General features: G+C 42.1%; 1 protein-coding gene across 1 annotated transcript in view; it reads right to left on the bottom strand.

The window, feature by feature from the left end:
* Positions 1–823: 823 nt before the first annotated feature.
* ARHGEF38 (Rho guanine nucleotide exchange factor 38) overlaps positions 824–22,881 on the bottom strand; it is a 35,886-nt gene continuing 13,828 nt past the window's right edge. The window contains exons 4-14 of the mRNA XM_058803754.1: positions 18,613–18,760; positions 15,587–15,604; positions 11,457–11,656; positions 10,832–10,965; positions 8,765–8,869; positions 7,480–7,602; positions 5,408–5,728; positions 3,491–3,631; positions 2,138–2,336; positions 1,697–1,956; positions 824–1,009 (exon numbers count right to left, since the gene is read on the bottom strand). Of these exons, the coding sequence (XP_058659737.1) occupies positions 824–1,009; positions 1,697–1,956; positions 2,138–2,336; positions 3,491–3,631; positions 5,408–5,728; positions 7,480–7,602; positions 8,765–8,869; positions 10,832–10,965; positions 11,457–11,656; positions 15,587–15,604; positions 18,613–18,760 (1,835 nt within the window). The remainder of the gene's footprint in view (positions 1,010–1,696; positions 1,957–2,137; positions 2,337–3,490; positions 3,632–5,407; positions 5,729–7,479; positions 7,603–8,764; positions 8,870–10,831; positions 10,966–11,456; positions 11,657–15,586; positions 15,605–18,612; positions 18,761–22,881) is intronic.

Raw genomic sequence — 22,881 nt, 5'->3', positions numbered from 1 at the left:
TCTTGCACTAAAGCAGTTAGTGTGGAGACATATGTGGATTTCAAACCTGGGGCACTTCCATATTGCTACAAACAGTTTCTACCATATGAAGCAGTTGTGTAATTCATTTGAAAATTATAACTTCTTCATGTCACAGTACCTGTTTTTAGTGTCTCCTCTTTTCCTTCCTGCATTTCCATATTTAACTAAACATACCTTCTTCCCTGGGATTAGTCACTGGTACCACCACACCTGGTATGTCTTAAATGTTGAAATGTTTCCTTAAAATTAAAGCCCTTTTTCTTTTCCCAATCCAATAATCTCCACTGAGAAAAAATGTTCTTCACAAAAGCGGCTGAGGATAAAAACAGACAATCAAAAAAGCTCAAGTTTTAAGATGTGTCTGTGTGCACTGAGATAACAGTTCAGGAACAACTCAGCCTACAATATCCCTGATGACTGAATTTGTCCTTTTTCAAGGCTAATTCTCTTCATCTTGAATATTATTTGCTAAATATCATGGAAGAAAAATGTAATTTCATCTATGATTTGTACTTGTAGGTTGAGTCTTGATGCACGACGCTTTGACAAAAGAGAAAATTATGGGGTAATAGAAAAGCAAGCTCTTCAGCATGTTAATCAGATCAGTCTTCCTGTTAAATGTTTCCTCCCTCAGGTCTTGACAAGGTGATGGCTTTTGGAGAATGGAGGTTCTCAATATCATCTGTGTGCTGGATACCATGGCTTCTGTCAATCACTTGTGAGCTTGCTTTGCTTGCAGCAAACCTAACAGATGATTATTCTGTCTGCTTCAGAGAGCCTGGCTCAACAGGCCCTTCCCCTCCTAAGCATATGTCATCTTCCCTAGATAATTAGATGGTACATATCCCTTCTGACCTTTTGCTTCAGCTAGCCACCATTCCTTATTACCACTCAGGTCAGAAAAGCGAAGTATCCTCACCCTCTGGTACTCCTGAAGGCTGAGTTCTTGATCACTTCTAGCTTGAAATGCAAAAACAGCATAGAAGATCTGAAAAAGGAAAGCCACATAAGCAAAAATCAGAATTGAAAAATGTAGCCACATGTTACTGTGTAGCTGTGTATCAAACCAGCGTTCAACTTCGTGGCCCGCAATTTATAGACAGGGCCAAATAAAAGGTAAAATTGAAGCATCTGGGGAGTTCTGCATGACAAACAAAGCAATCTCCAAGACCTCATCACCTTACAATACTGGTAAGGTTTTCAGCTCACACCAAGTAGCCATGGATTGCATGAAGAATTTTTCAGCAAGGTTTCCTCATGGGGAATCACCTCTCCTAAAGCTCCTGTGCTAAAATGTGGCACATGGGTCACTTCTGTGCCTTGCTGATCAGCATTCTTGTCACAGCTTTCTTGTCACCAGTAAGTTGAAAAATCCCCCAAACTGAGCTATTTTGCAAGTTCCTGCTCCGTATGAGAACCTTGGGGTGGGATACATGGGGTGGGATAATGCAAGTGTGTTTTCTGCAACACAGGACTGCAATTCACAGTTTAACTGATTCTCATTTCCTACCTCACAGCTATTTAAGAGCAGAGAATAACGAATTCCTATGTCACACTGACAGATTGGTGCCAGTCTTTTCTGGTGTGAGAGGAAACCATTTAAATTACTAACAGTATAATTTTAGATTTTAAATAGGAACAACAAGAAGACAGGCACAGTGTGTATCATACTTACCTGCTGCTCATCCATACCCTGAAGAGCACCAGTCCCTGTGCCATTAATTGCAGGATTTTCACAGAAGTGGAAAGGTGAGCAGCTCTTACTCTTCTGGTACCCTGGACTGCTTGTGCTGCTGTCAGCAGAGGGCCGTGAAGAGACAAAGAGGCTGATGTCATCAAAATCATCATCACCAAAGCCATTTTCTGCTGCATCCTTCTGTGCTTTGCCAGGATTGTATGGCTTCAGGAAGGAGGAATACACATAGCCTGTGAGGACTAGAAACCAGAATAAAGAGACAGAAAATAAATAAACAGCAAAACGCTGCTAAAATAATTTCAAAACCAACTGCTTTATGCAGCTGTCAGCATGACAGAGGCAAACAGATGGGGCCAGAATGAAAGGAAATCAATATCCCAAAGGGAAGCTGTTATTGGGATATTTGTGCAGAGAACTCACTTCCTGTGTCAACAAGCCATCTGCTTGTGCTTCCAAAGGGGTCCTTTTTCTCCACAACAGCCACCACGTCTCCTTCCTGCACGTCAATATCGAATTCCTGCACGGCGTTGCACTTGCGCTTAGCCTGGTACAGCGACTCGGTGCTGTTGGTGGCCAGCAGCTTGGACCTGTGCTCCTCTGTCTGCCGTGGGGACTCCAGCTGGAAACAAATCATATTCATCCTCAGTAATGCTGGGGCCATTTCCAGGTAAAAATCTGTATAAAAATGCTGCATGTGGCAACTGACCTAGCATTTTCACACACAAACCAAGGAGTTACACCGGGACCAAATCTCTCCTGCGAATGCAGGAAGAACTTGTCCCACTGCTATATTAACAGGTGAGCAATAAAGGGCAGATTTCAAAGAAATGTAGGAATTTCACTAATTAAAGACCTCTTAGTCTGTCCTCTGCTCTCAAAGAGGTGCTGTTCTGTATGTGAACTCTCTCCTGCTTAATTGGTTTTCCATAGCCATGACCTTTGTATTCCAATGTAATATCACAGAAAAAGCATAATCCAAAAATGGGCTGAGGTGTGCTAAGGCCACATAAAAACTTGCATGATAAGGCATTTGGCAAAAAAAAAAAAATCAGTGGTACCCAAAATGGCTGCTTTTTGTGTGAAATTACCTCTCTAAATGAGGGCAAGATGCCATTACCTGCTGGAAGCATATTCATTTCAGGGTTTGGTTAGAGGGCAGGGAGGGGGGTGCTGCACATCAATGGGATCTTAACATACCACAGAAGCAAGAGCACCTGTGCCTGCACTGATGCTGAAAGGTATTCTACAACTGCCCCAGCTTCTCCTGTAAACCTGCACCCAAGTCCTTATTTTTCTGTAAATCAAACTCCTAAAACCTCCAGAAACATCTGATGAGATTGGGAACACAGATTTCCTGGTGGATTTTCTGAATGTTCTGCTGTGGGTGTGTATGTTTGTGTATATATGTGTAAACACCAGTGCACATAACCACAGCTGAGCACAAGGAAAAAACGATTTCTGAATTAGAAGACTAAGATGCACTGTAAGAGCATTTAACAAAGCAAGTTACCAAAAATATACCTAATCCTTACCATGTGCTTAAAGGGCTAAGAGCAATTTGAGGTAATTTCAAGTGGATTTTCAAGATATTAACATGAAAAAAGTGAAAAATCTTCAGAGGTTACTGGTCAATGAAAACTTTACTCCAACAACCTGATTCAGAGTCACAGTGGGGAGAAAAAGCCCAAACCTTTAGGTAGCATAAAAATGGATTTTTTTCAACAGCGATTGAAAGAGGATGCTTCATACACAATTGGGATGTATGGTACTCACCGGAAAAGGAACAGGTTTCTTTTTTTCCAGGCTCAATTTTCCCTCAATAAAGATTGTACTGATGTTTTCTTTTACAAAATTCAGCTTGTGAACCTCCTCTATCAATTGATTATGCACTTCCCAGATGCTTGAGGAGGACAGCTGCAAACACAAATGTGGGTTAGATCTCATGTAGAAAATGGGAGGGAGATTGGAGAGAGCAGATTTAATTTAATTTGCTGAGTGCTAGGAGTCAGGAAATCTGACAAGTTATGACTATTTTCTGCAGAGCCCATAAGCAGTGCAATCTCTACATATGAGATGTAAAGAGAAGCAAGGTCTTTGCTTAAAGAAAGTCTCTACTAGATGCTATTACATTTAAATGGCATAGAAATTGAAGTTAAATCATTAAAAATATTCTAAACGGTGATGAAGATTAAGAGCCTGCATTTATGCTACTGAACCACCTGCTTTCACATGCAAATGGGCATCTCAGCAGCTATCAGAGTGGCCAGTGTGCTACAAGGTTTGGAGCAGTTTATCCCACAGCTGTGTGTTTGTGCAACTGAGAGCTGCAAACAGGTTAAAAAAATGTTGGGTAACTGAGTCTCTGTCTGTGGCACTGAATAAGTGATTTTCATATATGCTTAATACCAAATGGATTTGCTGATGTAAACAGGAAAAAAAGAAAAATAAGGTAATTTTGTAGCCAGACCCTCCCAGAAAACAATGCCCAATACAACAGCTTTCAACACATGAAAAACATCAAATTACAGGGATGAAATTTCTTCATGCAGAAAAATCCTTAATTTTCCCATTAAACACCATAGCTCTATGTTTTGATCCTGACCTAGCTTGCTTAATTTTTCAGCTGCCCCTTACTATAATGTGCTCTGTTCCAGCCTTGATAGAAAAAAATACTCCAGAATTGCCTTTCTACAGTGTGTTTCCCAAGCAGCCTTGCTCTGTTCAGGTGAGTGGATTTGTAGGTGTGAAAGGCATTGTTGTAGCTGTGTTTCTCAGGGGGTTCGAGTCCTCCAGGTGAGGCTATTCATTACTGCTGAGAGATATCTGCAGGAGTTTCTGCATCATATTTGGGGTTTAAATCACCTTGATTTTCATAAACACTATTTCATCGGTACTCCTAACTTGTTTCTCTTTTGCAGTCATCTGTAACTCTGCAGTCTAGCAGCAAATGAGGTGTTCATGTACTTTCTTATAATTTCCTGTGTTTTCTAGGCTAGTCAGAGTACATGCTAAGATGTGCTAGCAGCTGCCTTCTTTTTGCCTCCCTGTAATACTGTTGCCATTACTGTCCTGCAACAGCAGGAACAGTCCCATTAGGATCATTCTCAATGAAAAACCCATGTCTGATAAGAGCTCAGAACAGAACTTCCTCAAAATTCACTCCAGGCTGACCTTACTGTGGCCTTCAGTACATAAAGGGGGCCTACAGGAAAGCTGGAGAGGGGCATTTTACAAGGGCATGTAGTGGCAGAACAAGGAGAATGGCTTTAAACTGAGAGAGGACAGGTTTAGATTGGTTGCTGTGACCCTGGTGAGGCACTGAAATGGCTTCTGCAAGGAAGCTGTGGGTTCCTTATCCCTGGAAGCTTTAAAGGCCAGGTTGGATGGGGCTTTGAGCAACCTGGTCTAGTGGAAAGTGTCCTTGTTAATGGCAGGGGAATTGAAACTAGATGGTCTTTAAGATCCCTTCCAACGAAACCACTTTGATTCTAAGAACTTAATCTGTACTGAGCTTGCAAAGGAAAAAAAAAAAAAAACAATCTAACTGTGTTCAGCAGAACAAACAAAGTCACAAAATCAGTAAATCAGTGTAGCTTTGTAGATATGTGTCCTACATAACTTTAGCCAAAGCATACAGAAAGAAGAAAAGAGAAATTAAGACACAGCCACACCTGTTTCTAATGTACTTACTGGAACAGGCACCATGACAGCAGAGTTTGACTGAAGTGCTGCAAACATAATATTCCTGAGGAGGGTGATGAAGAAATGTAGACAGTTCAACACAATCTTTTTGGCTGCTCTGTTGAATACCTGAAGTTCTTCCACTAGCTGTGCATTTAGAGCCTCATATTCTTTCTTTGCCAGCTCCAGCTCTTCTCCAGCTGACCTCTGAATGTAGCTGTTGTAGTCCAACAACTTGTCATAGCGCTTCTGGATGAGCTTCTGGGGGCCTGGAAACAGGGCTTGAAGTGCTGAGAGAGGAGTCAAGACAAGCTTGTCCAGCTGAGCCATCTGGAAAGTACAAACCAAACCTACTCATTACCTTATTCACACAGTCTATCAGATGCCATAAGGGGCTGAGCCTGATGGCAGCCCATCAAGCAATCTGTTAATCACTCTTCACAAAGCTTTGCTGCCAGAGGCAGTTTCAAGCAGGGTCCAGCATGACTTAGAATCTCCTTCATAACGGGAGATGTTCAATTTTTAGATGTTAGTTTTTCAGTTTTCAGTCTCTGCAAATGGCAGCGGTCCCTTGGAGCATGCAGCCTCAAGTACTGCCCCTAGGGAGCTGCCACTGGGGGAAAACAGCAAGGATTGGTCAAGTGGTCAAATGAAACTGGGATTTCCTTGGCTGGAAGGCCCACATCAATATACACTCTAAAGCCAATGAGGTCTTATTAAGTGGGAGATTTGAATTCTCTCAAAGCTGCTTTTTTTTTTCCTTTTCCCTCTCCTGGAAACAGCTGTAACTCAATTCCTGTTTAAGCAAACACAAACAATCACTTGATTTGATTAAATTAGGTTATGCTTGTTGGTTTTATCTCTAGTAATCAACAAAATTAGACACCTGGTAAAAAAACCAGTCTTCCTCAGACTTTTCCATTAGTCTCTAATTGTCTCATGGGATTAATATTGCATGAAATAAAATTTATTTTTGTAAGTAATTTGTTCAAATACAGCACAGGCTGGTAGTGAGTGAAATTCATCATCAGATTAAAGCCCTTGGACATTCTGTGTGAATTAAGTTGTTGAGTTGGATGTGAGAATAAAAAAGCAGCTGCCTCTGCATTCTCAAAAATATAGCAGAGTTGAGGACAGATCCATTTTAGCCCCAGAGCTGCTCTCCAAGACCAAGATGATGTACACTGGCTAAATAGCTCCTATTTTATTTCCACCTGAAAAACTGGGCTGTGTTTAGTGAACCAGGTTTTGATGCATTAAGAAAACAATTCTTCCAAACTGCTGGACTTGATTTCTTAAAAAGAGGCTACTGGGAATTTCTGCCCTGAAAATTTTCCAAAAATCTAATGAGAGAGGAAGGTGTACATTATTGACAAATGTACCTCCACCTCTGAATTTTTCCAGCTTGAGCAGCTGTTTAAATAAGCAGCCTGTCCCATTTTGAAAAGACATTTAAGTACCTTATTAGGGCCAGGCATTAGAGTTCATTTTAATTCTGAAAGCAGAAGACTAGTTGAAAAACTATTACTATTTTTAAAATTGCTTTATTAATTACTATGGGCTATATTTGGATTTTTCGTGGTTTCCCTACATGAAGGATTTGACAGTTCTATGTTAATATCTGGACTTGATGATCTAAAAGGCTTTTTTCCAGTTAATAAATCTGAGATTTTTACAGATCTGTGATTCCAGGAGCTAACAGTACATAAGCACAATATCAATCACAAAAGTCACTCAAACTGAAAGTGCTAGTAACAAAAATATCAAGGCAACAATCTGCTGCTCTTTGCTGAAGTTTAGATGAAACAAATACAGAATTGTTCAGGTGATACAAATTTAACACAAACCCAGGAATTTGGCTTGACAGGTTTTCTTCCATTCTTCTAAGGAAAATACAATTCATTTATATTGTATTTTATCTTAAGTTTCTACATAAATTCAACCAAAACCCCCACTTATCTTTCCCAACAGATTCCTGAGCTGGTTTTTTTTTCCTCTTTTCTGTGCTAGTCTTCCTCACATACAGCTGTTTTCTCAGACATACAGACAGCTGTGTAACAGTGGGCATTGCATTTACTTACAAAGTCTTCACACAGATTTGCAGTGTTGGTCTGTTTTTCCGAACAGTCATTGACTTTGTCATCTTTATCTTGCAGGATTTCCTGAAGCTCAATTATATTCTGGGCAGCCAGATGTATAGAATCCTAAATGAAAACATGGTAGGAAGATGAAACTATTACAATCTGTTTTAATATGCTGCATTCACTCATTCATCTTCTTAGTAATACTTCTGGAATCAGAAATATTTTCCATCTCCAACACCTGTGCAGTTGCTGCACAGTTTTCAGTCATTGTGAGGTTGTTTACTGTGATAATATTTTCCTCTGCTTTGTCTATTTTCAGTGTAAACTATTTAAGAATCAAGCTGTTAATGTTCAACTGAAAGAATTATGCCCTAAACTGATGAATATCCCACTGGAATTCAGCTACTCCTCAGCAAGAAGCCAGCTTACCACACATCCTCAAAAATCTCTTTTGGGGGACAAAGTAGGACTAAGTGGTGTATTTCAGTTACTCAGAATTTAAATCTCAATGAAGTGTGGATCCATTTGGATAAGGAGCTGTCAGCACCACTGCAGGCAGCAGCCCTCCTTGGCTGAGCTCCCTGGCCTTTCCCTGTTTGTGGAACCAAGCACCATAAGCCCTGGCCAGCTGGCTATTGATCTTGCCTATCTCCCAAACAGCCTCCCTGCCTGGCTAGGGCACTCTTACCCTTGGACAGGCTTCATGCCATCTACAAAGCTGGCAAGTGGTCCATGGGAGGGGCAGGCTGATAAATCACAAGCCAACCCTCAGTTCTGAGAGGAGGGTTGAAGCACAGACATTTTAGAGAACTCGAGCACTCTGCACATCTAATGCTAACCCTCATGGGAAAAGAGAAGGAGTCCTTCCATCCACAATATGTATTTTAGGATGTTTTAATTTATGGGGCTGCAGCTCAGTTCTTCAATCTTTAATGAGAAGATTGGTTCAATCCCAGTTTGTCCTTCACTGCAGCAGATGGGAGTGACAGCTTCACACAGAGATTGAAAGTCCTGACTGTGCCACCAGACAGAACCTTCTTCTCTGCACCTGTGGATCTCCACAGAACCTGCCTCTGTCAGGGGGAAAATGCAAAACTGTGGACTTCAAAATTTCTTTCCATTGGCTCAGTAAGGCAGTGGCAGCAAAGCCTATTTATTTAATATTCTGATGTAGACAGCCCTGCTAATAAATAATTTGGTGTTGTCCAGCCAGTAGAAATGTGTGTCAAACTGGTTATGGACAGGGTTTGTGACCACAGATTGCAGAAAGGCCTGTACCCACCTGGAGATGTTGTGAATAGAGCGAAATGTTCTTCACACACAATTTCACAGTCTTCTCTAGACTTTGGAACAACTTTTCTTCCTTATCAAAAGTTCCATCTTTCACCTAAAATAGACATTTGCACTGTTATTTTGGCAGCCCAAAGGAGCCTGGCTAACAAAATAAACATCTAGAGCGCTGCTAGAAAAATCTCTGAACTCCTCCCTTTGAAAACAGATCAACCCCTAATTCTCCCAAGCTCCAGCTGTAATTAAAGAAAAGTCAAAACCACCAGGCAACACGGCAGAGAATTCCATTTTTAATGCTTATGGGAGCAGAGAGTTGCTTTACTACAAGGTCAACAAAACGCTTCATTTTCCTGTGTGCTGTTGTTCCACCTGAGAAAAGGACAGGGGGGAAAGGTGGGATGGGTACTTGGGAGGAGAAGGTGGGATGGATACTTGGGAGGAGAAGGTAGGGTGGGTATTTGGGAGTTAAAGGTGGGATGGGTATTTGGGAGGAGAAGGTGGAATGGGTATTGCAGAGGAAAAGGTGGGATGGGTATTTGGGAGAAAAAGGTGGGATGGGTATTCAGGAGGAGAAGGTGGGATGGATATTCGGCAGGAGAAGGCGGGCTGGCTGTTCCGAAGGAGAAGGCGGGGTGGCTATTCCGGAGGAGAAGGCGGGATGTGATGGCTGTTTGGGAGGAGAAGGCGAGATGGCTATTCCGGAGGAGAAGTTGGGATGGATATTCGGGAGGAGAAGGAGAGACGGCTATTCCGGAGCGGGGCCGCAGCCGCTCTCCCGCACGCCGGCTGCAGGTGGAGCTGTTATCCCAGAGCTGTTATCCCAGAGCCGAGCCAGCCTCTCCTCAGGAAACGCCGGCAGCCGCCGATGGCCTCGGGAAACTTCTTAATCCCGCCCTGAAAACGCGGTCAGTTCTGCCCCTCTTTTCCTGCAGGGGCTTCAGAAATCTCAAGTCACGTCTCAGTGTTTTTGCCGTGGGGGTGTCGGCGTGTTTCAAGACGTGAGTCGGGAACTTTCTCAGTCTAATTAAGCAGGAGAGGCGGCTGAATCTCTAACAGATGCATTCTGATACTAAAATGATCCTCAAACGTTTAAAGCTTAATTAGAAACAAAACCAAAAAAACATAAACCAGAAGTTTCTAAAGAAGAAAAAAAAAGGGAAAAGAAAAAATCACATATCCTCTTAATCAAATTTAATTCCCTTTTTCTCTGATTTTATAGTCTTGCTGGTGTCTGTCACATTTTGAATACAAAAATTTCCACTGTATAAATAAATGAACAGGAAAAAAATATATGTGAGTGATTTGGATCAGAGGAAGAGAAGAAACACTGATAAAAAACAAACCAGGAAAAAATGGCATGTATCTTGTGAAGTCACATCTAGAAAGGCAAGTGACCTTGTATAATCAGCCATCTCATGCAGTGAGGTGCACTGGATATCACTTTCAAGGTCGTTTGTAATTGATTTTCTTTGAGATTTCAATTTAAGCTTTCCTGAAAATGTTTATCCTGCTAGGTTTTGAATTACAACTTTGAAATTATGAAGGAGGATTTTACTTTTGGCCAGCCAACACCCATCAGACTCATCACAGAGTTCTTTCTCTCTGTAGTTTTGAGGGTTCCAGGTCTTTGCACGTGTAGAGGCAAACCCGAGGTATTGCTCATCTTCCTTGGTGGATTCCAAACCTTTAATGCTACAACAGGAGCAAGATGGACTGAACACCTTCTCAGCCCTGACAATAATTATTGCCAGGGTATCTGCAAAATGCTGACCTCAGGCTGAGTTTCACAAAACTACCTCTCACTTCCTCTCTGCTGAAGACCAGAAGTTTGAGAAACTCTTGTGTAAAAAAGGAAAAGGTGGAGAACACATTATATTATTTTCTGTTTCAATCACAATGATCTTTCCTGTCCTCTGTGACAGTCAGAAAATGACGTTATAAATTAGGTAGGAAAAAAAGCAGCACCACAAACTCCATTTCCAACACGTTTTGAAAAACACCCTGTGCAAAAGCAGAACTGAAGCTGTCAATGCAAATCTGCAGTTGGATGAGTAAGTACCTGAGGTTCTCCCCTCGTCAGTATTTTCAGATGGCTGGTGACCCTCTTGGATTTCTTGCTAATGGAGTGAATATTCAGTCGGGCAAACTTTTCTTTAAGGGTTTCATCATCATCATTCTTCCTATACTTCAGCACTGCAGACAGGGAATTTCATTACATCAATAGTCTGTATTCACAGGACTTTTCACCAGAACAGGCACACAAATATGAAACTATTTGAAAGCAGACACTTTGATGTAATTTGGGGTAATGTTGTGTGAAAATGCTCAAGAGGATGAAAACCCCATTATCAACAGTAACCCTGGGGAGAGCGAAGTTAGGGCTTCAACCTGGCAAATCTAAAAAAAATATTGCTATTACTGCATCTTAATTATTATCAGTGTTTGCAACTGCATTACAGACACTATAACATTAATCCTTTCTCTGTTTTCATACTGGAGTTATCAGTCAGGTAACATAGTTGGCTGAGGACAAGGGACATTAAGGCATTGTTACCCTCTTGAAACTCAATGTATTACACACCTTGCGTGGCACCAGCTAAAATTTATATAGTGAAATATCTGAGCTGAAATATATCTTGTAATGGCCAGCCCAAACCTACAAAGAACTTTCTGTGCTTTCTTACCTAAATCTTTCCTCCTTTTAAGTTCATTGATGTTCCAATTAATGGTTCTCATAGTAAAAAGGGCATGTTGTAGTGCCTCGTGGTCAGGGTGAGTAGCAGGAGTTGAGTTCAAGAGCTCCCGGAGTAACAAGGGATATTTCATCAGCCGTTGCACTGGTTTGATCAACAGGGATCCCAGGTCCATTAGATTTGGCTTTCCTCTGTAATTTACACAAAATTAATTGTCACAAAATTAGAAATTCCTTGAATTGCAATTACTACTCAAGTCAAAAAACTTGAGTGGTAATTGCATAAAAAATTGCATAAATAAAAATAAGATAGATCTGTGGGGGAACAGGGGTGTTGTAAACGAAACCCTGCTGTCACCCCCTCAACAAGAAATACACCCCAGCTCTTTGAATTTTCTGTTTTCAGAACTTAGCAGACATCAGCTCTGAAACCATCCCACTCAGTCTAAAGGTGCATGTGCTATAACTCACACATCACAACATCCAGGAAGGGAGATGTAGGTGGAAGAACAAATAACAGGAAGTTTGAGAAATGCATGTGAGAGCAGGGCTGTTACATCCTGCTCTGGGCCCCCAGGCTTAAAACTGCAACATTTCCATGCTGTGGGTAACTGGGATGCCTGTTCACAGTGCATCCCTTCTCACTACACCCCTGACTTGGCACAGAGACCCCTAAGCTTTACAGCCTTTCACCTGGGGCTTTACTTTGCTGGCTGCCAGTCAGTTATTTCTAATGATGCCTTGGCTTCCAAAGGGTACCAAGTCTGGCCTGGGAAATGTTGAACACACAGGATATTCACACAGGCTTGATCCAGCCTGCTGGAAGACTCCCTTACATAAAGGCAAAGCAGGCAGCTGGCCAGGGTGGCAGAAGGGTGAGAGCAGGACAGTCCCAGCTCCCAGCATGGGCACAGGGATGCTCTGTGGCTCTAGGCCCAGCTGGCTGGGCTGGGGCAGCAGAGCAGCATCCCCAGGCATTCAAGTGGCTCAGGCCATGAAGGGCCCCCTGAGCTCTTGGGCCAGCTGAACTCACACTCCAGCCCTGCTCCAGACTTTGCTTACACTCTCCAGGCTGGAATGGGAGAGGCTGTGCAGTCTGTGGGCTGCCACAACAGCCTCAAAGGAAACAGGAAAGGACTGAGCCACATGTGCCTTCATCACCTTCCATGTGGGTCTCCCCAGAAACATGGGGTCTCCCCAGAACAGGTAACACCAACCACCAGGTGGCCAAGAGCAGGGCCAGCCACTGCTGAGGCTCCAGCAGCAGGACAGACATGTCCATGGCCTCCCCTCATGACAGCACACTCCTCAGCAAACCAGGCACAGCTCCAGCACCAGCTACCTGGCACCTCCCCATTGAAACTGAGCATGAGCTCCTGGTGACAGTGTGGAGGGCAGTAAAACAGAGCAAGCTTTACATTTGCATGCCCAGAAAGGCTCTTTTGGAGCAGAAAAGGTTTTCTGACATTAACTATGCAAGAGTTAAGGGTAGACAAAGAAGGATTTCTGCATATGGAAAGATGAAATGACACAATGTAGAAGGAAAGTACAAAAAATAGGGAACAGCCACATGGTTTTGCAGGCTGACATCTATTGTTTTGTGCAACAGAAAGCATAAAAGAAAAAAAACCCCTTCATTCCTACTTTTATATGTGTAAAAAGTACAAGAGCCAATCCTGACTTGCTGACTAATTAACAACAATTTGAATGCCTTTGAGAAGAGACATCTGCATATTTAAACCATCTCTCTCAAACAGGCATTATCTGTAAAAAAGTTCTGCATGAAAGAAATTTAACAGTAGATGCCTTTTAAGGCTTCCTCATGTCCTGAAACATTCTCATAATTTCAATTCCCCTCATTTCCCCTGTATCTTACATTAAATAGAAAGCTGTTTTTCCTTCTTTCAGCTTCTGGCAGCAATAATGAAAAAAAAAATCTTAAATTGTTATTGTTTTCTCTGAAAAGCTCTATGAATGCAAATCTATAAAAGCTGCCTCGTGAATGGAAAAATCTTCAAGTGTCTTCTCTTTATATAGTTGCACTTTGGACAGCTGCCCAAGTGATAAACAGCCCTCTGTTCGGTATCTGCATGACACAGTCTTGCAATATGGTGTGAGAGATAGCAGGTTTGTTAGGAGATAATGACTCCCTGGGGCACTAAATGCCACAAAGTTTGACTCATCTAATTCTCCCCAGCAAGATTAGCTGAGATAGCCACTCTCCCTGGACAGTCCCATTTGCAGTGCACCCTGTTAGGACCCAGGGGCTGCTGGGCAGGACAGTGGCCTTGCCACACGACTCAAGCAGGAGAGTAACACCTTGTGACATCTATTGTGCAGAAAATTAAGTTGGTAATTCATTTGTGATGCTACTTCAGCCTTCCCCCACGTTATTTTGAATTTAGCAAGTACTCTAAGCCACATGTAACTGTACCAATCTCACAGCAAATTATTGCTATAGCACTGCAGCAAATGCAGCTGGCAAACTGCAGTACTGGCAAACTGAGCTCCAGGGCACAGCCTCCCTCCTGCCTCCCAGCAAAACAAAGTCACTAGCACAGACACATTCCCACTTGTTTAAAAAGCCCATGGTGGTGAGCCACACAAAGGCAGGGGAGGCAGGATTTAGTTTCATTTGCTCTCACTGCAAGGCAGCTTGGTCCAGTGGCAAACATGACAGCCAGCATGGTCCAGCCAGGCTGAGGCTGGTGTGATGAACTGGCATCTCAGCTGCCAGTTCTGAGATGGTGAGCAGGAATCAGGCTGCAGCAGGACTCAGGATCTTGGGGTTCATGGTCTACTATGCATGCCTTGATTTTAGTACCAGACATGTAGGGCAAAATTCACTGTGCCATAAGTCTCTCAAGCAAACCCAGGGAACTCACTGAGGCTGCACAGTTGTTAAGCCAAGCAGAATTTAACCTACTGAGCTGCTAGCAAAGGGCAACACTGTCTGGTATTTATGTAATTGTTTTCTTGATCATGCTTGAATGAAAAGCAGTCTGGGAGCAGCAACATCACAGACCATTTGGGGGGAGTTACGCTGTATTTTCCAGTTCAAGAGTAATCAGATTTTTGGGTGCAGTCCTGCCCAAGGGCTGTTGCAACTCTGCAACCTCTGATTTGCAGGTGATGAGACTTCCTGAGTGCCCTGCCTGTGAGGCAGCCAAGCTCAGGGATTTTCCTATCTGTTAGGGCTACACAAGGCAGAACAGCCAGTCTTGGGTGATTTCAGCATGTGTTGCTGCCTCACATGATCATACTGCGACCTTCTGGATATTTTGTATCTCTTGGAGCCACACTCCTTGTGGAACAGGGGTACACAGGAATATCCCTTATCAAAACAAACTGCAGAGAAACTATTTCCTAGCACAAAAACTTGAAACCTCCAAAAGTAGAGTTTCAACATGCAAGTGTTTCAAAGTGCATTTTATGCAGATCATAGTTACAACATCCAATTAACTGACTGATTAACAAATTCCCTGACTTGACTTGAGTTCTGTTCCTCTCCTGCCAGCATAGACCACACTTGCTCCTCCTTTCTCCTAACACTTTGTCTGGGGTTGTAATCTTTCTCTTCAGTTCAGACAGCCCCTCCTCTGACCTCTCACTGCAGGTTGCTACAGGCATTGCTGCATTTCAATGCAGCCAACATGCTGGATGTCCAGAAGCTGCAGCTGTGATAAATTCTCCTTTACAGCTTTTCAAAGATGTCACATTTGGCACAGAAGTCCCTTAACCACAACTCATCAGTGGCTGGGGGACTTTCCTGGCTAAGTTGCAATGAACTTGTTCTTTTCTGATATTCTTCCAGCCACTGTTGGGGCAAGATCCTAAAGAGGGCTTCTCACATAGGGCTACTGAAGGGCTTGTCAGTTTGGAAACAGCTTTACCTGCAGGCCTGCCTGAATTGTAGCAGGAAATTGGATTTCAAAGACTGACACTATGCTGTTGACAAACACTCAGAGCATTCTGCATATGTCCTGGAAAATTCTCCAGGTTATACTGACACAAAAGGCTTGTGTTCTTAAAATTACTACCTGTACAGCTCTAAACATACTAAAGATAAATCAAAGATACTATAAAGATTATTTTACATGTAAAAAAAGGCATAGTACTTACTCTTCTTCATATCTCTTTCTGCAAAAGAGAAGAAAACAAAACATGCATTAGATTCCTCCTAAAAGGATTTATACAGACCAGGAGATTCTCAGATACACTTCAGTACACAGGGTAGCCATAACTGGCAAGGTAACTTAGGTTTATGGCTGCTGTGTGTCAGCAGAACTGCACAAAGCAGCCAGAGGGTACTGGTGAATCTGACCCTGTAACTTTTTGAATGGACAGTCCCAAATGCAAAAGGATTGTAAGAAACCTGCTTTGGCTGCGAGACCCAGCCTTGTCCTCACACTGTTAGAGAAGGAAGTTTGGATCACTCTGCTAACAATTGTAGGTAACATCAAGCCATTAATATAAAAAGTAAAACTAAACATCATTCTTACACTTTACATACATCTCTGTCTACTCTCTTTAAACAGAAATGTAGTTTTAAAAGAAAAAGAATACATTTCAGGCTTTTGGGGTGTAGAGTCAATGAAGCTGTGAAGCTTTTTGTAGACCACACATCAACTGAAACCTCTCTGGATTAGGATGGTGTTGATGCATATACCAAAAGCATCAGGGACTTAAAATTGTAGTTTGCAAACTTGTGCATAGAATGTTTTCTTATGGTATGAATACACTGAAATGCAAGAGATCCAAACGTGTCAGCACCATCTCTGCATCAGGCTTTCCTGACATCACATCCTCAGCCACACTTTTTTGACTGCCTGCACTCTCATCTCCTGGCCCCCAGCGCCTAGCTGAGCATCTGGAAGCTGCTGCTGCTTTCATTGCTTCTGCACTGTCAGCATTTTGTGTGCTTGTGACGTCCCTCTGCCCCTGTGATAGTTGACCGAGCTACTTCAGGCTGAAAGCTGAGCAGGTAGCTGCCAGCATCCTTTCATTTTTACCAGCTGCATTTCTTTGGCTGGGCTAGCAAACAACATCCCCAGTTTGCATAATCACTGCTGAAACACGGGACTCTACAGAAATTGGATTTGCACATGTCTCCAATGCAGACACCTACATTTTGGGATGGATATTTTCCTCTTTAGTCAAAAGGAACAGGAATCTCAACATAGCTAATTAAATCTGATTTGTCTGTACAGATGTGCAGAGTGCCACTCTCAAATTGCTCCTGATATAGAACTTGTTTTTCACATGTCAGATATTACTCAGTGGAGGCACAGAAGCCCCTACTAATGTCAGCTCATTTAAGATTTTTAAAGTGGAACAATATTCTTTCCAAGGGAAAAGAAAACTCTTTATCAAGTAAACATTTCTCAAAGATAGCACCAGCCCTCACATTTGTTATGTCTCACAATGGAAAACAGCTTGTAACTTATTTGGTAACAATCTTGCATAGTTTTCTTCCTAGGGCAAATATTCTCCACTGGGTAGAAACAGTTTTAGATGACCACAGTTCTGAATCTCAGCGTGCACTTTCAGGTCTTAATAGTTGAATTGACTGCAATCTTTAGGCACTGGGAAAGATCACAACATAATATATACACACCAGTGCTTTTATGGTTGGCTCCTGTTTAAAGGGTAATCGGGAAAGAATAAGGCAAAACAAGGGTTCATTGTAAAGAAGTCCTTGTCACTTCCTGCTAGCAAAGGTTACAGTGGCTCAGCACAAAATATCCTTTCTCTTCACAAAGCCCAGCTGTGATTTTGGAGCAGAAGCACCTCTTGCTGGCTCTGGGATACAAGTGGCAACATCCACCCTAGGATATACATGGACATTATTTTTTATCTGTATTTCCTTCCATGTCCCCTTGCCTCAGCAGCATGGATAAATGAATGACAGTAGTGGCTTCTCTTGATTAGTCAAGAAAGATTATTGTAGGCATCAGCACCAAAATACCCACTTAGGAGAAATACCTGGCCATCCATTAGCCTGAAGGCATGAGTTTATATGAAAATTTATTTATTCCAACTTCCAGGGTAGTTAAAACTTGAGAACCCTGTACATATACTTTGTTATATATTTAAGAGCCAAACATGTTGCACAAGATAAGCTTCATTTTCAACAAAACCTATCTTCAAAGCAAACACTTCTCTTTTTATGTTATCAATATTTTCCTTCACCACTCTTTCCAGATTTCACTTGGACATACTTCCCATCTCCTAAGTCTTAACAGATCTCTGCAGACCAATCACAAATTAGGGTGTGGCTGAAATATTTGTTGCTGATGTACACTTCTTTATTTGTGATAACTTTACATCTCTCCTACAAGAGTGCAGCATGGGCCTTTCCTGGAGCTAGAGCCAGACCTCTGGTCTGAATCTGCAGCATGTTCCCTCCTGACAGCTCTGTGTGATGCTTTTGGGAAAGTGAGGGGCAAGGGGATTTATGGGTGGGAAGAGAAGCACTCTCCATGGAGTGGATGAGCTGATGCTTGCCACTAGCTGCAGGAGGAAGCTGTGCTGGAAGACAGATGGATCCATTACTTGGCAACATCCCCAGTTCTCTACACATTTTCCCAAGGGTCTGGCATTGGAGCCAATGGCACAAGCACCTGGCTCTGGTGGGAACTGGCAGCTTGCTGCACCACTGTTCCCTCTCAGACACCCCCATTATGAGGAGTTGGGAACTACACAGCAGCTCCAGACCCTGGGGCCTCGTAGCAGCAGCCCAGAACTGCCAGTGCACTCGAGTAGCTCCATAACAGCCTGCTCCAATTCAAGGAGCAGACTTGCTGAAGACAGGGGGCAGCAAGTTTCCTGGGATTGGAAAAGGTGTTCCTAATAGCCTGTGATATGATGCAGCAATTTTTAAATTTTTTTTTTTTTTTGCCAGTATGGGGCACTGAAACTAAGGAAAGAGCAACCTTTCCTGTGCTATTTTTGGCCATCTTAGAGAGAAAAAAATCTAATCATGGCCCCTGGCTTGTCATCTTTTCATGAAAGCAGCATAAGCCAGAGCTCCCAGCAAGCCTTATAAAACTCCAGATTTACAGGGGACCTTTCATCTACATCCATTTAAAATGTTCCCTGACAGGCAACTGACTATGGACGGAAATCATCATTTGAAAAGATCTTACTTTAAGGACTGTACACAGTCTCTTAAATGCTGCTTCAGTTCTTCATCCTTTTCATAGTATTCCAGCATGGTGTGTGCATCATCATGGTGATAGCAATAGATTTTATATGTGTCTTCTAGTGGGCCTTTAATCTGCAAGAACACTTCCCCTGTTAAGGAGAAAACAAAGCATGTCAAGTCAGACAACAGCATCTCAGAAGGAGTTTTATTATTCCACCACATTAGCTGTGAGCTAAAAAGGCTGGCTTCCACTTTACTTCCCTTAGAAATGATCTTGTGTGTTTATGTGCATTATTTATTACATGTATTTCTCAGCTGCTCATCTTTGTCATAGCCAGGCACCATTATATCAGTGTTAATGCACAAAAATTCCCTCAGGGGAAAAGCATGAAATGTCTACAACCCCCACCCCTTCAAACACAACCTCCTAATTCACTGCCCCAGCTTAATGCCCCTTCGTAGGAATACACACAGGAGAGCTTAACTAATAAAGGGAGACCATTTTTGTGTCATGGGCTGGCAGGAGGGATGAATGCAAGCCTGTTAGCTTTCCTTTTGACTTTTTTTCATGAATATGAACTTAAATGGGTAATGACAGGAATAATGACTCTATCTTCCATTAGCCATTTCAATTTTATCTGTTTTGCAAAACCTTGAAATGGCAATTGTTACGACCTAGAATAGAGAATTTTCTCCACACGACAGAAGAAAAACCTCCACCCCCCCCCTAATTAAATGAAACCACCATGGATTACAGCCATTTTTATATAATATCTAGGTTTATATACAGCTGAAGAGGGAGAACACCTCCATCTTCAGTCCTCCACACCACCATTTTCCCATAAAGAACAGTTGGGAATTTTAGAGGCACTAAAGTAGTCCTACACTCATTTCCCATTTATTTCTGGAGCCTAATTCTGTCAGCCTAAAACTCTTGTGTCTGGTTCTGTGTATGTAAGAAATCTGAGCAAGGAGAGCATTTACTGAAAATTATATCTATGTGGCAACTAGTCCAAATAGATGTTTATAAACATTCCTGTTGAGTTACAGCAATGACTATTAAAGGTAAGAGTTGAACACTGCATTAATTGGGAGCTCTCTATTCATTCACAGAGCAAGCTCTGAGCTGTCAGACATCCTGCATGCTTCATCCTGACCGGAGTGTGCTGTTCCATAATACATTGCATTGAACTGCTCCATCTTCAAGTGAAAAATGATTCAGTTACCACAGTAACACAGCCCTGGGTTTTCTGCCCTAGCAGCGAAGGTTAACTGGGCTGTCTAATGCACGTTGGTTTCAGGGTGCAAATAAGGGAAAAAACAATGAGGAGCTAAGACCACCACAGTACATTTTAGTTACTGAAAGGGCACAATCAGAAAAGCACCAGCATCCTGTAGTTAAATGCTCTTTAGCTGTCTTCTCTGCCTTGTGCTTACTGCTAATGCAGATGGCTAACAATGCACATTATATCCTGGCTTTCCCATGAACTCTGTGCAGGTCTTTATTAGCCACCAACCTTAGGGGAAACCTTAACAAGCCTCAACCTTGATCCTGCATGCTTGGCACCCAATTCTAGAGATCATGACCTCTCAAAATTTGCACTAACATTAAGCAGAGCTCCAAGTGCTTAGCATGGTCTGTGTTATCCTAAGCCCTCAAGTGAGGTCACATTTTCAGTAGGAAAAATGCAATGTAGCCTTAGAGCTCATTTCAGTGTATACTACAGGCTGAAAATTAGCTTCTCCAGAAGGAAAGAGCTGGGCAAGTTCTGTTCACTGAAGTATTGTACCACAGCGAAAGATACTCCCATTGATGCTCAATGATGAGAAAAATCATGTGCTGATTTCATGAACAGGGCCTTTTAACAGCAGGTGGATTTCTAAACCTAAAGCCTGTCTTGGTTCTGAGCTGTACGAACCGAATCAGATGAGTTTTGGGCATATCACTGTGGGAGCTTACTTTATGAACCAAAACCACATTGGATTTGGCACAGCTTTAAAAATACTCTGAGAGATGCAAAGCTCCTTGATGCCTCTTCTGGAGTTGGTCATCAGTCTCAAAGAGAAATTCCTAGGAGGAAGACTTGAGTAACAAAGCAGTTTCTCCCTGTTGCTCTCAGTGGTGCTTCTACTACAGGCAGCAGTAGGAGAGGGAGGAAGGAGGCTAATAGCAAAAGCTAAGTCTTCATATTCCTCCATATACAGAGGAACATGAAGAATATGTACTCAGAACAGAGAGGAGAAAAAAAATCACAGAAGGACTATAAAAGGTATTTAACCTATTTTAGCTCAGATTAGGAGATGGGTTTTGAAACCAGCCACTCATTAGTCCTCATCTCCCTGTGTGGTGGAGCAGTCACAGTGATACAAACTGGATCCCTTAGAGGAGGATAATTGCCAGAAGACACACTTCAAGAGCACATCTTATGCAGTCCAGCCATGAGGGGCATCTCAACCCACAGGCACAGGCTACAGCGAAGCTGAAGTAAGACCTTGTAAAATGTGTAGTGTGGATACCATTTCCTTAGCAGAAACTCTCACTCTGCAAGTCTGCTCCTATTGGACATTATCACTTTTCAATGTGGACATAGGATAAAATGTGGAGAACACAGACTAAAATAAGACATGACTATGAACAACCACATTGTTTTGCTTTCAAAGCACTGAATTATCAGTTCTTTTGAACCTCACCATGACTGGGTTCCAAAGTAAGATACTTCAATACAAGATTTTTAAATACATTAAACATGACAGAATATGATGAGTGTGCTTTTTCTATAGACTGGCTTCAAAAACTTTTACACTGAAGATCCCGAACACAAAATTATTACTTTGATGTACTTTCAGAGGACAATAAACCTACTAACTGCTTGTAGTGATGCAATTATTCTCCCTATTTTTGTCTCAGCCTTCAGAAGAATGTCTCACACCTTACTTGACAACCTTTTTCCTGTCATAAGTTAGCCAACTCTGTGATCAATGATCCCATGCATTTTCATGGTTCTTTGTCTATTTTGGAGAAATGCACCCTAATAGATGGATGAAATTGTTTGTCTTTACTTCTGAATGTGGTAGGGAACTAATAGAATGATTCTCTTGGCTGTGAGAAAGGCACTTCCTGCTAGAATAGAACATTGCTTATTAAGAGTATGACTCATCATGATGCACTTTTACTGAAATACTGCCAAACAACACAGACGCATCAAACTACGTTAAGCTGTTGCCTTGGCAAACCAGATTGAGACGTGCTAGAATTAATACTTTTCCCAAGCCTCTCATGCTTTAATATCCTGTTTCTTAGTAAAGTGGCAACTGATATTTTTACCCAATTATTTGAGAGAAGAGGGACACTTTTTATAAGGTGTTACCTGTGGTATGTGGTCAGGCTAGGAAAGAAAGAACCTCTCTTGACCTCTGAATCACAGCTGGAAATTTTTTAAACTGAACTGTTTAAATTTTTAAACTAAACTGTCTGACTTTGCACTGAAGCTAATTCAGAATTCTCACCTGATCCCTTAAAGGTAGCTCACCCTAAGGTGTCTCTGCACTGACAAAGCAGTCATGGGAGAGCTGATGTCTACTGGTAACTTCTTAAATCTCTCCAGCTGTGCCAGAATGTCACATGAATCACTGCCTTTAATGTTCATGACCTGACCTGCAGAACTTGTGGCTGTTGTGACATATCCGGGGCCAACCGTTGGCTGAAAATACCTGTGATTCCTACAGACATTCCCACACAGAATCCCACAAACTTCAGATTCATTACATCTTTCTCTACTGTCCATGTCCCTGTCAAGCACATTTAACCACTTCCTACAGGAACTGTATCACCAGTACATACATGTTTAGAGTGTTGGGATGGGTTGAGGTTTGACGTGCTTGTTATTCCAAATATTTCTAATGCTTTTCCTGAATGGCATAACTCTGTATATGCAAAATAAGAGTTTGAGTCAGCACAAGTGGATTTAGGTAGGCAATATCAAACTAGATGAAACAGATCTTAGCAGTAATTTGTATAACTCATTGCAACAGGTTTTACTGATTCCAAACCAATTTTCTCCTTCCTCTCTTCTCCTCAGCATCCAGATGTATGGAAAAAAAAGCATCATCATCATACAAATACAGTACAGCAAGTGGACAGGTTTCACATGTTATTTTTCCTGTGTCATTTTGGACAGCCCCTAGCATGCCAGCCTCTGAGAGGGGTACTAGCTAAGTCTGATGAGAGCAGAGGACAGGAGAGTGTTATGTTTATTCTTTCACGTGACTT

The sequence above is a fragment of the Ammospiza caudacuta genome, chromosome 4 (genome assembly GCF_027887145.1).
Source record: "Ammospiza caudacuta isolate bAmmCau1 chromosome 4, bAmmCau1.pri, whole genome shotgun sequence".
Classification (NCBI taxonomy): Eukaryota; Metazoa; Chordata; class Aves; order Passeriformes; family Passerellidae; genus Ammospiza; species Ammospiza caudacuta.
The sequence above is the reverse complement of the archived record's forward strand: the minus strand, read 5'-3'. Positions and strand labels throughout refer to the sequence as shown.